This window comes from Ruditapes philippinarum, unplaced genomic scaffold (assembly GCF_026571515.1).
Source record: "Ruditapes philippinarum isolate M1 unplaced genomic scaffold, ASM2657151v2 ctg231_1_1_1_1, whole genome shotgun sequence".
Taxonomy (NCBI): domain Eukaryota; kingdom Metazoa; phylum Mollusca; class Bivalvia; order Venerida; family Veneridae; genus Ruditapes; species Ruditapes philippinarum.
Window position 1 is genome coordinate 331594 of NW_026863152.1, and position 18864 is coordinate 350457.

General features: G+C 34.5%; 1 protein-coding gene across 1 annotated transcript in view; it reads right to left on the reverse strand.

Annotated features, from left to right (window-relative positions):
• The window catches only part of LOC132721278 (fibropellin-1-like), a 54263-nt gene that overhangs the window by 6379 nt on the left and 29020 nt on the right, over positions 1 to 18864 (reverse strand). The window contains exons 25-36 of the mRNA XM_060705558.1: positions 18734 to 18847; positions 18393 to 18506; positions 17958 to 18071; positions 15847 to 15972; positions 14121 to 14234; positions 13648 to 13758; positions 9541 to 9654; positions 7778 to 7891; positions 5666 to 5752; positions 4131 to 4222; positions 3158 to 3248; positions 96 to 241 (exon numbers count right to left, since the gene is read on the reverse strand). Coding sequence (XP_060561541.1) covers positions 96 to 241; positions 3158 to 3248; positions 4131 to 4222; positions 5666 to 5752; positions 7778 to 7891; positions 9541 to 9654; positions 13648 to 13758; positions 14121 to 14234; positions 15847 to 15972; positions 17958 to 18071; positions 18393 to 18506; positions 18734 to 18847 — 1337 coding nt within the window. The remainder of the gene's footprint in view (positions 1 to 95; positions 242 to 3157; positions 3249 to 4130; positions 4223 to 5665; positions 5753 to 7777; positions 7892 to 9540; positions 9655 to 13647; positions 13759 to 14120; positions 14235 to 15846; positions 15973 to 17957; positions 18072 to 18392; positions 18507 to 18733; positions 18848 to 18864) is intronic.

Here is an 18864-nt window from a genome sequence, read left to right on the forward strand (position 1 = left end):
ACTCATTCAATATTCTCTATTTATGTCAGACATGCGCGGACACCTGAGCAATTTGTATGTAATGTATTAGTCACCAAAACAAACAAAATAGCTACCTGTGTATAATGTCCGATCACTTCGCCAGCTGGAATGGCGCTATTGGTTGTGTAATCGTAATATTGTTTCTCGTCAATCATCATTTGCAAAGATACTGTCCAGTCGTCTGTGTTAAACGCCATGTTCTGCCCAGCAGAATATCGACCTAAATAGAGAAAATAAGAATCCCTAAAGAAAGCCCAAAACAATAAAACTGAAAATGTTGCAGGCTGGTTTAACTGAACCTGTTCATGGACTGTACTGTTAAGTCCAAAAAGCCATGCAATACAAAAAGTCAAGTCAAAATTTTATTTGCAATTCAGAAGATATCTGCCTTTAGCAATACATACGTAAATATACATATGGCAAATAATTATAACAAAAGCAAACATAAACATACAAACAGGGCTTCTATTACAATGATATTTCATGTAACTTGAGTAACACATTTCAATTTCATATAGCATATGCTTATGAAAAAAAACAAAAACAAGATTGCATTTGAGAAAAATGCTATGCCACCGCATGGTTCAAATTTCATAGCTGTACATCAAAGGACAAGAAAGTAGGTCACATCATCAAAATCTAGGTCAAAGTTCAATTTTACAACTAAAACTGTGCACATGGTCAAAATGTCATTGCTGTACATCAAAGGACAAGAAAGTAGGTCACTGTCCCCTTGGGCAAGGCATAATTTTGACCCAAGGGTTTAATAACAATCTTGATACAGGTCCACCAAACAACATTTCAAGTCAAATATCTAAGCTATAGCTTTCTCCCATTCAGAAAACATTTGTTTTATTTTCTGTTTTTACTACGTGTACATAATGAGAATCACTGCCCCCGGGCAGGGCCAATTTTTGACATTTGAACAACTTTGGTAGAGGACCTATAGATGATATTATATATCAAACATCAAAGCTCTATGCCTTGAACCTTCAGACAAAATTTTTTTTTTCACTATATGTACATAATGAAAATCAATGACCCCCGGGGCGGAACCAATTTTGATCCGAGGGCTATAATTTGAACAATCTTGCTAGAGGTTCACTACACAATGTTTCATGCAAAATATTTTAACTCTATCCTTTGTAAATTTAGAGAAGATGATTTTTTAAGTTTTAACTATATACATATAAGATAAACCTATGGCTCCCAAGGGCGGGGCTAATTTTGACACAAGAGGCAAAATTTGAACAACTTTGGTAGAGTACCTTTAGATGATATTATTTAACAAATATTAAAGCTCTAAGCCTTGTACCTTCAGATAATAACATTTTTTTATTTTTTACTATATGTATATATTGAAATCAATGACCCCCAGGGCAGGGGCAATTTTGACCCCAGGGCTATAATTTGAACAATCTTGCTAGAGGTTTACAACACAATGTTTCATGCAAAATATCTAACCTCTAGCATTTGTCAATTGCTAGAAGAATTTTTTTAAAGTTTTTACTATATACATATAAGGAAAACCAATGACCCCTGGGGCGGGGCCGATTTTGACCCCAGGGCTATAATTTGAACAATCTGGGTAGAGGCTACAAGACAATGCCTTATGCAGCAAAATATCTAAGCTCTAGGCCCTTTGGGTCTTTACAAGAAGGTGTTTTAAGTTTTTACTATATGTACATATAGCGAAAATCAATGACCCCGGGGCAGGGCCGATTTTGACCCAAGGGCTATAATTTGAACAATCTTGGTAAGGGTCTACCAGATGATGCCTTACGCAAAATATCTAAGCTCTAGGCCTTTTGGGTTTTTACAAGAAGGTATTTTAAGTTTTTACTATATGTACATAGTGAAAATCAATGACCCCCGGGGTTCATCTTCTTTTTAAGTTTTTACTATATACATATAAGGAAAACCAATGACCCCTGGGGCGGGGCCGATTTTCACCCCAGGGCTATAATTTGAACAATCTGGGTGGAGGCTACCAGACAATGCCTTATGCAAAATATCTAAGCTCTAGGCCTTTTGGGTCTTTACAAGAAGGTGTTTTAAGTTTTTACTATATGTACATATAGCGAAAATCAATGACCCCGGGGCAGGGCCGATTTTGACCCAAGGGCTATAATTTGAACAATCTTGGTAAGGGTCTACCAGATGATGCCTTATGCAAAATATCTAAGCTCTAGGCCTTTTGGGTTTTTACAAGAAGGTATTTTAAGTTTTTACTATATGTACATAGTGAAAATCAATGACCCCCGGGGTGGGGCCAATTTTGACCCCAGGGCTATAATTTGAACAATCTTGTTAGAGGTCTACCAGACAATGCCTTATGCAAAATATCTAAGCTCTAGGCCTTTTGGGTCTTTACAAGAAGATTTTTTAAATTTATTCATATAATTCCTTTTGGTTGCCATGGCAACCAGATTTCTGCATGGAATGAAATTCTTTGAACAACTTTGGAAGCCCTTCACCCAAGGAACAATCCTGCCAAGTTTGGTTGAAATTGGACTAGTGGTTTTTCACAAGAAGATTTTTTAAGTTCACGATATAATCTATATAACACACACACAAACACACACACACACAGGTGAATCGCTATATGCCACCGCATCGCAGATGCTGCGTGGCATAAAAATTCCCATGTTGTCTCTCCTATTTATTTTAGCTTACAAATAATTCATTAATTCAGACATTATTAGGCCTTTTTGTAGGGAAAAAAAAGATAAACAAAGTAACACTATTGCTTAACATTAGAATAATAACTTTTTTGGGAATTTATAAGATTTTCAAAAGACTAATTAAGCTACTTAATTCTAATTCTTTGCAAAAGAATAACTATTTTATTTATTTTAATTTATTTTTTTGGAACCCTACACGTAAGAATTAAGATGAACTTTATGGTCAGACTGATAAATTTCTATAATTATAATATTTTACTCAAGGATGAGCATAGTACATTTTCAAGTAATTTCTTACATACGTAAATGTATGCGTAAATGATTGTTCGAAGGTCATAAGGAAGACAGGGTTTGTCCTATTGAGTTACCTATATGGTAAATAAAGTTTATTTATTTATTTATTTACTTATTTATTTACAAGAATTTATAGGAAGTAGAAAACATTTTATTACCGTGATCTTCTCTGTTAAGAGGAGAATCATGGTAGTCTGGGCACGAATCTGCCCATCTTTGTGCTATGTTAGCTAAAGAGTCATCCCAAGTCTGAAACAAAAGACAACATGCTTACAATCTGATTAATGTATAGGTTCTTCAAGTCTATAATCTATTTTCATTTCCTTCCTTAATTTAACAAGAAAATTGACATAATGAAGATCATTTTAAATCTACAGTCTGCTTGAATATTCTACATAAATCAAATGAGCCGCGTCATGACAAAACCAACATAGTGTGTTTGGGACCAGCATGGATCCACACCAGCCTGCGCATCCGCGCAGTCTGATCAGGATCCATGCTGTTCACTATCAGCTTCTCTACTTGTTATAGGGTTTGTAAGCGAACAGCATGGATCCTGATCAGACTGTGTGGATGGGCAGGCTGGTCTGGATCCCTGCTGGTCGCAAACGCACTATGTTAGTTTTGTCATGGCGCGGCTCAAATTAAGACTTGAACTACTCAGGTGCCTGTCCGTGCCTGGACTGATGCACAGAGTGGCACCTGAAGTACCAGTACTAAGGCTGGACAGACACCATTTGACCATAGCAGTGTTTGTGCGAATAAAACCAAACTAAGAACAAATGACAATACATTTAAAAGCAGCATGTCTCATGAGAATTTTGAAAATTCATTTAAAATAAAATATTGTGAAGTGAATAAAGAAAGTAATTTAAACATACAATCTGCTTAAATTACCAAAAAGATGTCAAAATATACAAAAAGAGGATGTATTGCTATAGTCATGCATGCAGTAGAAATATGGTTAAAATACTGCAAAATCAGTCAATTATCGAACATAACATCTAAATCATTACTGGTATCTGTTTACTTATCTTAAAATCTTAGTACATTTTTCACTAGTTTGATTTTGTTGAAATATTTCGGCTCACCTGGAAGAGGCTTGTACCTTTAATACTTAATTTAACTTACCAAAATTGCCATATTCTTTGCGGGAGGGTCTACATTCCGTCTAGCCTCGTTATGTATATTTAATATTAACGTTTTATCATCCTCCGAAACAGCTGTAATATGATATAGCTTGACTACACATACAATCAGTTACAACCAATATTCTTATAACAGGAAAATTAATACCTTCAAAAAGTTTTTGATAAACAAGTTATAAACATATTCATTGCATCAAATTCATCACAATTTTTAACATTTGATCGTACATGGTGTCCATGTAACTCTGCAAGGCTTCTGTGTTTACCGTTTGAGAATATATGATTATCATAACTATCCATAGAAAATAATTATACATATACATTAATTACTACAATAATAAACAAAGTCATTTTGCTGAAGTTTTCTTGTTTTCCTTAGATTGTTTTAAAGGGTTGAAGAAAAAATACAGCACCGCCTTTGCAGAGCTACATCCTTTTGGACACATCAAGTTTGATGTTTGGTAAGTGGCACTATAAGTCTGGAGAGACAGAATTTATTGTAATGTTTAGTTTAATCTAGTGTTGATAGTTTTCACTCCAGATCACAGCAGTAAGCCAGCCACATCAAATTTACAAGAGCACAGTTCAGCCTCCGCATCATTCCTGGGCAGGCTGTCAAGCAGTTTACCAGTACTAGATGCCTTCACTTTCGCAAGGAACTGATAACTTCTTTACATGCCAGAGCGAATGTACAGTGCGAATGACCGTAGAAATGATTTCATTCATGATCAATCACAAGGAACGTGGCATGAACCGACTGGGAACCAAGCCCGGATCGTGCAGGCCATTTTCCAATGCTGTACCTATTGAGCAAACCAGATGGCTTTTGTAAAGTTTAACTTAACGAAGAAGAGTTACTGTTGTTGTTTTTTTTTTTTGGGGGGGGGTGGGGGTGGGGGAGCGGGGTAGTAAATATGTTATTGCAATACAAAGGGCTGCTTGCTCTATAAAAGTTGCATTGTAACACATCTTACTCGGGACGTTAGCAAAAGTTGGCATATTATTATAATTTAACTAACTTTAAAGGAGCTCCACCAAGGTCACATGACCTAAACCTTAAAAACATAAAATTTGAAATTCTTACATACGTATATCAAGAGATACATTTACAATGACAAAATCTGCAAAAGATAATGAAGAATTATACTCAGAACTAAAATGAAAATCGATGTTTTTTGTGTGCTTCTTATCACGGTTAAAGTGAAAAGCGTTGCAATGTTTTTCATTTTTGGGTCATTTTGCACAATTAGTATGATTGTTCTGGGAAAACTGAGTTAGGAAATGATATGAAATTTTGCACGTACGTTATTAGCCTAGACCTCCAAGAATATGGTACACAAAATTTGGAATAAATATTTCCAGTCCCTTCTTGTAAAAAACAACAACAAAAAAAAAACACACAACAAAACAAACAAAATTCTCAGTGGAGTCCTTTTAAACTTGTTACATACCGGTACGTAACATTGATAATCATCTTTAAAATTGATAGAAAAACAAACAAACATAACTTATACCTACCTATTCCTATATCGTCGCTAATTTTCGGCAAACAAGCACTGTGGGCCGGATTTATTTCGTAATACTTTGGCTCGCAGTCCGGTATAACTTTATTATGTAAATAATCAAACATATTAAATTTAAGTCGTTTCGTTTTATTAAAAATATAACATACAGTCTAAAAATACATTATGTAACATTTGATAAAAGAGCTCCATCTCACAAAATGAGCGGCACATTATTTAAGGGACCATCAACAGTGAGAAACAACAAATAAAAGTTACAAGTTTTAAATTACAAGTTTTAAGTGAAATGTATTTTTATTTTTCGCGACTGCAATGTTTGATATACGTTAACCACTATCGTGAACGGAAACCTTAAAAAGCCGACACACTCCACATGACGGTTGGTAGTTTTATTCTTTATTTTAAGTCTCCCTTTTTACGCTAGTGCAATACAGATACATGTATAGCATTACCGCATTCAAAAAGAACGCACCTGTTCTCTAACATACTAAGCATAAAGCACTTTCCACCATTTCAAACAGTCTATATTAAATAAAAAAACTGTGGGGAAATATTTGGAGTAGCGGAGCCTTGAATTTGCGATCTCTTGATTTGCAGGCAAACAACGCACCATCTCTCATGGAAAGACATCTGTGCATTATTTTTCTGCCTGGAAGAACGTTTGTGTTTTTTATTCCACCTAAGAAGGATGCGTGTGTGTTATTTATTCCACATAAAAGATCGTTCTTGATATATTTCCGCCAAGAAGAACGTTTGTGTTATTTATTCCACTGTGTTATTTATTCCACCTTAGAAAGACAATTGTGTTATTTATTCCACGGAGAAAAACGTTTGTGATATTTTTACTGCTTAGAAGAATGTTTGTGTAATTATTCATTCCACCTAGAAGAACATCTGTGTTATTTATACCACCTAGAAGAACGTTTGTGTTATCTTTCCGCCTTGCAAGACGTTTGTATTATTTATCCTCCCTTAGAAGGTGTCAAGGACATTTATGCGTTATTTACCCCTCGTAGAGAGGGTGTGCGTTTGTACCCTGAAACATCACGCGATCGAACAGTATCAGCAGACGCAGATAATCATAATTACAACATACAATGGACCTTCAACTGTATTGGGAGGCAAGAATGGTCTTTCTTGATTTTATTGCTTTAAGTTATGAAGATTAATTGTCGCTGATAAATTGCTCTAAGAGAATCTCCACTTTATACCCATTGGGAATAATCAACTGCAAACTTATTATACAATGCCTATTTTAGGTGCAATCTCATTAAAATTAGATCATCGTTTTCGCTCCGTTACTCTTTGCTACGAATATCTGACAACATTCAGTGTCAAGTATCCTACCTTAGTGAAGGGTAGTGGAGCGACAGATAGAATATGATGTTTAAATTTTAATTAAGACTAATTGAGGAGTTATTTCCCTTGTAACAGAACATTAAGATTTGGCAACAATATGCTTCCGTATATCCCTGTTGTTGTTAACTACATACTTGGAAAATGTCTTATAAAAATCCTTGCAATATATATTACTAAGAAGGGTATTAACAACAAATTAGAGCAAAAGAATCTTATACATACAAAGACTACGCATGGTAATGATGATGATAATAATAGTGATGATGATGATGATAATAATAGTGATGATGATGATGATGATAATAATAGTGATGATGATGATAGTGATGATGATGATGATGATGATAATAGTGATGATGATGATGATAATAGTGATGATGATGATGATGATAATAGTGATGATGATGATAGTGATGATGATGATGATGATAATAGTGATGATGATGATGATGATGATAATAATAACAACAATCAAAATTCACATCAACGGAATACTAAGACTTGAAATTTCGGCTATAATTTAAACAAAGTTAACTACATATGCTTGTTTAATAATTAAAGCAAAGGCATGTTTTACATTGTTTTTAAAAAACGCTTTGTGAAATTGACATTTTAAACACGATCAACTTATTGATATAACTTTTAGCTGTTTTTATCAATCTGACTATTTAAAGTTCAGATTGACTTTAGTTATTTCTAGCATATGTCGCGTTGATTAATTAGGAACTAGGGGAAATAGGCTATTTACCTGTGTCACAATCGTCCCCTGTATATCCATCAGCACACAAACATACATAGATACCAACCCCATCCAAACAATCTGCCCCATTCTGACATGGGTCTGTTGCACAGTCATCAATATCTATTATTTTAATCAAAATACAAAATAACATAAAAATGTCTTAAAAAGATAAGGTAAGATATCATATAAGATAATATGAGATAAATAAATGATTAGAAATTATTATCGAATTTTTTTTTTATAACATTAACTTGCGTCAGAAAACGTAAGATTATATAGTATATACATATGATAACACAAATATACTTGACACAATTTAGAGAAAGAAATTATTAATATAGATAAGAAAAGAAATTTTATTTCTAGACATGATTTGTGTAGACATTGTACACAGATATAGTTACTTACAAATGAAAATCTAAATCAAAATTTCTATTTTCATATTACATTTTATTCAGTCACGATTTGTCATTGGGCGTTACTCAGGAAGGTACCAAACATTTTTTTTTTGTGGAAGGCGGGTATTCAATAATCACATTTAATCATATAATCATGTTTAATCATATAAAGATTTTATTTATCTACCACTGGGGATTAGAATTCTATAAAACAAGAGGGCCATGATGGCGCTGAGTCGCTCACCAGAAACAACTGCTTTTCAGTGTTGGAATGTCAATATATTCTGATATTAAATTTGAGCATAGAATATGTTTAAACAATAATTTGAAGAAATGCCATGACCTGGGGCATTTAAGCTTTAGCTTAAACGGGGCTAATCAAATTAATATGAGCAAACTACCTAAGAATGCTACAAAGTTTGGTGATCATCTATCAATTATTTCAGTAGGAAATGATGTTCGAAGGTTTTTTTCTATTTTTAGCTTTAGTGGCCCCTACAAGGGGCCAATCAAATTAGTATAAGCAAACTTGATAAAAGAGCACCCAAGAATGCTACAGACAAAGTTTGGTGATCATCCATCAATTGGTTTCGAAGTAGAAGATGTTAAAAGGTTTTTCTATTTTTAGCTTGAGTGGCCCCTAAAAGGGGCCAATCAAAATAATATGAGCAAACTTGATAAAAGATTACCAAAAAATGCTACAAAGTTTGGTGATCATCCATCAATTAGTTCTGTAGCAATAGACGTTTAAATATATATCTATTTTTAATTTTATTGGCCCCTAAAAGGGGCCAATCAAATTCATATGAACCAACTTGATAAAAGACTACCCAAGATTGCTACAGACAAAGTTTGGTGATCATCCATCAATTAGTTCTGTAGAAATAGACATTTAAAGTTATTTCTTTTTTTAGCTTTAGCGGCCCCTAAAAGAGGCCAATCAAATTCATATGAGCAAACTTGATAAAAGACTACCCTACAATGCTACAGACAAAGTTCTGTAGAAGAAGATGTTTAAAGGTTTTTCTATTTTTAGCTCTGCTGACCCCTAAAAGGGGCCAATTGGAATGACATGAGCAAATTCAAGTGTGACTGTACAAAGGATGCTACAGACCAAATTTGAAGTAAATCTGCTTAGTAGTTTCAGAGAAGAAGACGAATGTTGACAGACAACGGACACCGGAGAATCCCCCTTTGATACTAATAGTTCACCCTGAGCCTTAGGCTCTGGTAAGCTAAAACTGTCATCATTATTATTTTTTTTTTTTTTTTGGGAAGTGGGGGCAGGGATGTGGTTATTCGAAAATCAATTCAATTTAATGATATGAATAAAGATTTAATTTACCTACCATTGGATAAGAATTTTATTACCTGTCCCACATTTAGTCCCTGTATATCCGGCGACACACACACATGTGTAGGAGTCAACACCGTCAACACATGTTGCCCCGTTCAGACATGGGTCGGGATTGCAATCATCTATGTCTGAAAAGTACAATCAAAACAAGGTATTAACAAGAGCTGTCAGTAGGACAGCAACGCTCGACTATTCTTCGTGCTTGATAGTAAAAAAGCCTTAATACAAGAGCCGGTTGAACCGGGTGATGCTCCCCGAATAGGTTTTGGACACAGGAAGGTATACCTCTTGTTGTGTCAGAGTTATGTCACAGACAAAGTTCAAAGTGTAAAAACAACCCAAATATTGTGCACGACACATTGTCTCAATATGGTGATCATTTTTGTGAAATAGTTGTAAAATCCGACTTCAAATAACGAAGTTATGCGCCTGACATTATTTTGCTGCAAGGTCATGCTGTGACCATGACCTTCAAGGTAGTGACCCAAATGTTGCATGTGACACGTCGATTCAATATGGTGATCATCTCTGTGAAATAGTTGTTAAATCCGACTTCCAGTAACAAAGTTATGGGCCGGACACGATTTTGCTGCAAGGTCATACCGTGACCTTGACCTTCAAGGTTGTGACCCAAATGTTCTGCGCGACACGTTGTCTCAATATGGTGATCATTTCTGTGAAATATTTTTTAAATCCAACTTCAAATAACAAAGTTATGGACCAGACACGATTTTACTGCAAGGTCATGCTGTGACCTTGACCTTCAAGGTAGTGACCCAAATGTTGCGTGCGACACGTCGTCTCAATATGGTGATCATTTCTGTGAAATATTTTTAAAATCCAACTTCAAATAACAAAGTTATGGACCGGACACGATTTTGTTGCAAGGTCATGCTCTGACCTTGACCTTCAAGGTAGTGACCCAAATGTTGCGCGCGACACGTCGTCTCAATATGGTGATCATCTCTGTGAAATACTTTTAAAATCCGACTTCAAATAATGAAGTTATGGACCGGACACAATTTTGCTGCAAGGTCATGCTGTGACCTTGACCTTCAAGGAAGCGACCCACATGTTGCAGGCGACACATCCTCTCAATATGGTGATCATTTCTGTGGAATATTTTTTAAATCCGACTTCAAATAACAAAGTTATGGACCGGACACGATTTTGCTGCAAGGTCATGCTGTGACCTTGACCTTCAAGGTAGCGATCCAGATGTTGCGTGCGACATGTCGTCTCAATATGGTGATCATTTCTGTGAAAAAATTTAAAATCCAACTTCAAATAACAAAGTTATGGACCTGACACGATTTTGCTGCAAGGTCATGCTGTGACCTTGACCTTCAAGGTAGCGACCCAAATGTTGCGCGTGACACGTCGTCTCAATATGGTGATCATTTCTGTGAAAAAATTTAAAATCCAACTTCAAATAACAAAGTTATGGACCGGACACGATTTTGCTGCAAGGTCATGCTGTGACCTTGACCTTCAAGGTAGCGACCCAAATGTTGCGCGCGACACGTCTTCTCAATATGGTGATCATTTCTGTGAAATATTTTTAAAATCCGACTTCAAATAATGAAGTTATGGACCGGACACGATTTTGCTGCAAGGTCATGCTGTGACCTTGACCTTCAAGGTAGCGACCCAAATGTTGCGCGCGACACGTCGTCTCAATATGGTGATCACTTCTGTGAAATAATTTTAAAATCCGACTTCAAATAACAAAGTTATGGGCCGGACACGAATTCGGGACGTACGTACGTACGGACTTACCAAAATTTGATGTTTATGAGGCAAATGAGCTCATAAACACCACCTGGACCAACGTCCATAAGCAAAATAAGCTCATAAAAACAAAAAAAAACTCTTACTTTTAAATTTTATGAGTTTATGTTCTTTATCTAACTATGGAATGAGGCTCATAATAATCAAATGTTGTCTCGGAAGGACGGACAACCCGACGACTATATGCTCCCCCGAAATTTTTCGGGGAGAATAAAAATTAAATTTTCTAGCTAAACAAAAGGGCAAAATTTTTCTTTAAATCCATATTACAGTTAAAGGCCTTGGAGAGAGTCTTATTATGCTCTCAAAGAAGAGTATAAAATTTTAACTTGTTTCAAAGCCATATGCATACATGCCATAATTTTTACAATTATTTCCGGGACATTTTTCATTTGGAGTTGGGGCATTGATCAGCAAACGTATCTTTATTAAAATTTACATAGTGGCATACAACCTATATTACCGGTATTTTAATACAACTTGCAAATTTAATAACACCATAAACAAAAGACAGAATTATTAACAGTTTTTCCCAATTCTAAGAGGAAAAAGGAGCATAATTCTGTCAAAATGCTTGATACAGTTACCTCCTCCTGTTTACAGGTTGGGGTCATGATGGTGAACAAGTGTACAAAATTTTAAAGCCATATTTCAATGGACTTTGAAAATATTTCAGGTATTACAAAAACTTTAACGTAAATTCTAAGTGGAAAAAGGAGCATAATTCTGTCAAAATGCTTGATACAGTTACCTCCTCCTGTTTACAGGTTGGGTCATGATGGTTAACAAGTGTACAAAGTTTCAAAGGCATATGTCGAAGGACTTTGAAAATATTTGAGGTATTACAAAAACTTTAACGTAAATTATAAGTCAAAAAAGGGGCATAATTCTGTCAAATGCTTGACACAGTTACCTCCTCCTGTTTACAGGTTGGGGTCATGATGGTGAACAAGTGTACAAAGTTTCAAAGCCATATGTCAATGGACTTTGAAAATATTTGAGGTATTACAAAAACTTTAACGTAAATTATAAGTCGAAAAAGGGGCATAATTCTGTCAAATGCTCGACACAGTTACCTCCTCCTGTATACCGGTTGGGGTCATGATGGTGAACAAGTGTGCCAAGTTTCAAAGGCATATGTCAATGGACTTTGAAAATATTTGAAGTATTACAAAAACTTTAACATAAGTGGTTACGCCAACGCCGACGCTCTGGTGACTACAATAGCTCTACTTATTCTTATCGAATAGTCGAGCTAAAAAGTTTTAGAAGTAAAATTATTGCTACTTTTAACAGCTCAGCACATTGCTTTGTGATCAAATTTAATGAGAAAATGTCAAATTATACCAAACTTTAGAAATATTTTATTTTTACTTTTATTGAACAACAAAATCCTGTTTTTTTTGTTTGTTTTTTTTTTTTTGGGGGGGGGGGGGGGGGGGGGCTGTTGTTAGTGGTTTATAATTTGAATATTCTCAAATTGGAATTATTAAAAATGAAAACTCAATTTTTTTTCTTATCATCACTCATCATAGCCATAATGGACCTGAACCTGTCTGCAGGCACTTTCCAAATCCATATTTATTAAACATAATCACCCCGTCAGGGTTAAGTCAATGTTTCACTGAGTTAGAAACTTTACACCAATTACTCAGTACTGGTCGATTCCAGAAATGAATTCGAAAATGTGTCTATAAGCTTGTTGCTTCCTACACAATTGAACTAAAATAAATTCTGTATAAACCAAACATCATTTTCATGTTCTATATTTAGTTTTGTTAAAGCTGGTTCTAAGAGGAAGGAGGAGGTAGGGGTGGAGGGCTAAGTGTGTGGGAGATGTTGTGTATTCTATTATCCCACATAAAGACTCAAAACAAATATTTCTGCTACTGTCTCATATTTGAACCATTTCTTTCATAGGACAGCTCTTTTAGGGTAATTGTACTGTAAAAATTATAACATTGGCCAATATCGTAGCAAACTGGTTACTTCCGGAACGTTATTTTTTCAAAACCTTGGGTATTAGATTATTTACAGTCACTCATTCCTTAAAAATATGTACTAAAATTAGGTTATAGATAGTTAAGCTTTATTGAATACCAAAAATTGTGAAAAATAAAGTTCCGGAAAAGACCGATTTATTATGACATTGGCCGATGTTAGAAATTTGTTGGAGGGAAAGCATTACAGTAAGACTACCTTAACATAAATGGTACAGTAGGCGAAAAAAAACACACACATACAAAGCACATGATATAGGTTAAATTAAAGAAAAACTAGAGAATTGTTAAAATACAACTTATACTGGAAATAGAATAAAATGCATTTACCTGTGTCACAATTAGTCCCTGTATATCCAGCGTCACATGTGCATAAGTAGGAGTTAACATCGTCAGTACATGCCCCGTTCTGACATGGGTCAGGATTGCAATCATCTATGTCTGAAATATCAATAAAACATGAAAATGAAGAAGGTCCATCTCTAAGCATGGTATATTTTTGCAATAGTTTATTGAAAAAAGTTGTAAATAATGATAAACACACCATCAGTATTTGATTTACCTTACTTTGTTTTGTATTTTCTTGTACATATTATTTCCACTTTTTGATTTTTTTATACTTACTGACAACCTATATTTAACAAAATACAAAGTTTATTAAAGTCCCTTATTTGTTATATTTCATTTTTTTTTATTTGACAATGATCTATCTAAAAAGAACATATTTTACTTTAAAGGAAAAGCTGAAGGACACTATAAGTTTCGAAAGGAAAGTGAATATTTTACAGACTAAAATTAACTACCTGTGCTGCAAGTAGTCCCCGTATAACCAGCAGCACACATGCAGGTGTATGAGTCAACACCATCGGTACATGTTGCCCCGTTCATACATGGGTTAGGACTGCAGTTATCTATGTCTGTAAACAGGAATGAAAAAACATATATTTATTTATGTTTCATGGTGAAATAAGGGCTACATCAATTTTTGTCACAGGTATTTGTACATTTAGGTGCTCATTGAACACTGTACTTTGACCTACTTTTGGCTTCTTATTTATCGTCTTATACTCTTTGAACATTGCAATAAGGTAATTTATCACCACTTTTTGCTTCAAAATAACATCTTTAAGAACACAACTGATGCCATGTCTGTGATCCGTACTCGATAGCAAACACTTTTTTGTGGCCTTTGTGGGCCTCAATGGGCGGATGGATCCTCATTAAGCATAAAATACATACATATACACACATACAAATTACAAAATATCCAAATACTTTACTTGTTTCGCAATCAGTTCCGGTGTATCCAGTAATACAAGCACACGTGTAAGAAGTTCCAGTATCAGTGCACGTTCCTTCATTCAGACACGGGTTAGGATCGCAATTATCTATAACTGCAACTTTTATCAGAATAATTTGTTAAACTATTTATATATGATGTTCATTAATGCGGGGAAGATTTTTAACTTTTGTTGTAAGATGCTTAACCCATATTAATTAATGACATCTATCTTCAACTGTTACAAAATAATTATTCGAACATAAAAAAAAATCGAAGAAAAAAAAAATTATCAAAAAATATGTATCATTAATAATGAATTCTATTTCCCGACACTGGTAACCCAAATTTCGGACATCTTTCTTAAAACACATGAAGAAAAACTGAAAAAGAAATAAGTTCAAAAATGAACATTTGATGGCTAGCATCAAGTTTTACTTGAAACAAAAATGAAGGGGAGATACAACATGGGAAATTTCCTTAAAAGTATTCTCCTCAGTGTAAAGTAGATAAAATTAATATAGAATTTTTTTTCACTTTGAAGTTGTCAAATATCATTTTTATTTATTAATCAGTAATCCACTCAATAGGTAAAATAAAACCATTTATTTATGAACAAATAAAGATGAAAAAATGTTTATCATTGCAGCTTCGTGTTTTTGTTTGCATGAAGCAATTTAAATTAGTTATCAATCAAGTAGTTTGTGATTTAACATATGTCTTTATTAAGGTCAAGTTGTAAGTGCTATATATGCTTTACAGTTATTTTTGAAAGAAATATGTACATTGTATATTTTACAGACTATACATAAGCGTGAATATTTTCTAATCACTATATACCTGTCCCACAAAGAGCCCCTGTAAAACCAGCGGGACACGTACAGCTGAAAGTGTTAACACCGGTACATGTTGCCCCGTTCATACATGGGTTAGGATTGCAGACATCTATGTCTGTAAACAGAAACAAAGATATTTGGTTAGAACTTTCTCAAAACATATTTTTTTTATAATTTTTTTTTATTGTAAAATAAGATCATAAAATAAGGGGCTATGTCCATTTTTGTCAATGGTCGCAGTTCCTTTAGGTGCTCATTGACCACTGTACTTTGACCTACTTTTGGCTCCAAAATTCATCTTTTTGTCCAAGACTCTATGGATTTTTACAGAAGCAAATTATGCGCATTGAGCAAAGATTACATATGTTTTATATTATACACACATACAAATAACAAAGTATTCAAATACTTTACTTGTTCCGCAATCAGTTCCGGTGTATCCGGCAACACAAGCACACGTGTATGAAGTTCCAGTATCAGTACACGTTCCTCCATTCAGACACGGGTTAGGATCGCAATCATCTGTATCTGCAACATTTATCAGAATCAAACGTGAGAATATTAACATATGAGACGAAAATCAGCAATATTTTTCTAATTGAGCACCATTGTCTTTCCGATTTGAAAAAATATGAAAAATTCAAAAATGAAAGATTCGTTTACATCTTTAAGGATTTATTTCGGCAGAAATTTTTTTTCTGAGAAGTGTGTTATCCAACCTACCTTTATCACATCGAGGAATGTTTCTTCCTTTAGTTTAGACTGTCTTACTTTTAAAATAGCTATTCAACCAACCAGTCGCTTTTTCCATTAAAATCAACGATAGAGTTTTATTTATTTATTTTTTAGTGTTATTTTTACAGAAATTTACAATTATCACCCAATATACATACATGTATGGGGTTTCATTATAATGATTTTAGTTTTTCGTTAAGAATAATCCTACATGAAAAGTTCTAAAGAGGACATTTCTTTTACAAAAAATGATAAAATTTAGTCAAACAGATGCTATAGATATGAATCTTGAACAGTGGCCTTAGATCTTGAGTCAATGATAAATTAGATCGGAAGTTACACAAATAGCAAATCAATTATTACATCAACAGAGCACACACCATTATTGCACATCTTTTAATATGCGTGACTCAAGGGATCATGTAAAATTTGCTTGATGCAATGACAGCCCGCTAGGTTAATTACAATGAAACAATAACTGTCAAATGTCATGGTGCTAGCACATGTACAAGAATAAAGAAATGAAAAAGGTTACCTATACGGAAAAAAAGAGATAACGAAAGACGGAATAAAAGAATTAACTGTATACTTTAATGCAAGAATATCGCTAATGCACATTTTTTGTATACTTTAATGCAAAGATAGCGTGAATGCATATTTTTCTGTGCATTAGCATATGAAGAAACCTTTGGACTAAATAAAATCCCTTGCTCTGCTGGCTTCGACTTTAAATACTTTCGTACTTCTGCAGATGTAAATGCAAGACAAGAGCGATCAGTGATCACATGTGTCGCCTCATGATGGCCAATTTCATGTTGGGACAAGTTTTGTGACAGACGGAGAAGTGATCGGAGTAGTGGCGACATAAATTCCTGTAAAGTTAGGATGAAATTGCCCCAGTAGTTTATGAGGAGTAGTGGGGACAAGTTTTGTGACAGACGGACAGACAGACAGACAGTGCACAACAAGACTTGGTACTGATCATTCCTGTTAAGTTTGGATGAAATTGCACCATTAGTTTATGAGGAGTAGTCCTGACAAGCTTTTGTGTATCTGGCAACACACAGAAAAAAAACACCTTTTTATCAAAGGGCCATAACTCGGCCAAAAATCATTCAACCGGAAAACCCGTGCAATATGCCCAAGGACTTGAGCTACAGATCAATCCTGTAAAGTTTCATTGAAATTGCATTAGTGGTATAAGAGAAATAGTCCGGACAAACTTTAAAAATAAAAATTATTAAAGGGCCATAACTCTTACAAAAATCATTGAACCGGAAAATGCCGACGATATGCACAACTAGACTTAGTACCATTCCTGTAAAGTTTGGATAAATTTGAACAAGTAGTTTATGAGGAGTAGTCTGGACAAGCTTTTGTGTATCTGGCAACACACAGAAAAAACACCTTTTTATCAAAGGGCTATAACTCTGACAAAAATCATTGAACCCGGAAAATGCTGACAATATGCACAACTAGACTTGGTACTGATCATTTCTGTAAAATTTGGATGAAATTGCACCAGTAGTTTATGAGGAGTAGTCCGGACAAGTTTTGTGATGGACGGACAGACGGACGGACAGACGTCAGAGAAGTGATCCCTATATGTCGCCACTACTCCGTAGAGGCGACACAAAAAACGGTTCTTTAACCATTTTTTTGTATTCTGAAGTAGTGACACATAGGTATTTGTAAAAACATACTTTATGTTATACTTTTTTATTAATACATTTGAAGGTAACATAATTAAGACTCAATCTATGTTTGAATACTCTTTAGTAACTATCTACCTGTCTCACAGTTACACCCTGTATATCCAGAGGCACACATGCACGTATAGGAGTCAATGCCGTCACTACATGTTGCCCCGTTCTGGCATGGATCAAGATCGCAGTAATCTATGTCTGTTAATTGAAACAAAATGTCAAACAAAATTAGAACCACGTCTTTAGTCTTTTTTTCCAATAAAAAGATACAAACATTATTACTTTAGCATATATTGAGACAATACATGATAATAAAATTATTTATGTTTGTAAATGGTACTATTATATTATTGTCCTCCATCTTCCTAAGTATGTCAGCATTCACTGCCCACTTAGTCTTAGCCACTGTTTACACCCAAGCTACTGGTATGTTATAATGAGTATAAAAGAAGTAAAATGGAATTATTCATGTCAGTAAAGACTACAAGAGAATATATGTGATATTGTGAAATGCTTTACCAATCTGGCAATTGGTTCCGGTATATCCCGTGACACATGCGCAGCTGTAAGTGTCAACACCATCAGAACATGTTCCTAAGTTAAGACATGGATTAGGACTACAGTTGTCAATGTCTGAAACAGTAATGCAAAGACAGAATAATAAAAACGCAGTGTTATGTAAAAAGAGGATAACTTATTCGAATATACAGTACATGTAATTCAAGGATTAAGTCTTAGCCATTGTTTACACCCAAGCTACTAGTATGGTATAATGAGTATAAAAGAAATAAAATGGAATTAATAAAATTAATGTCAGAAAGACTAAACGAGAATATATGTGATATTGTAAAATTCTTTACCAATCTCGCAATTGGTTCCAGTATATCCATTAGCACAGGTACAGCTGTAAGTGTTGACATCATCAGAACATGTTCCTAAGTTTAGACATGGATTAGGACTACAGTTGTCAATGTCTGAAACAGAAATGCAA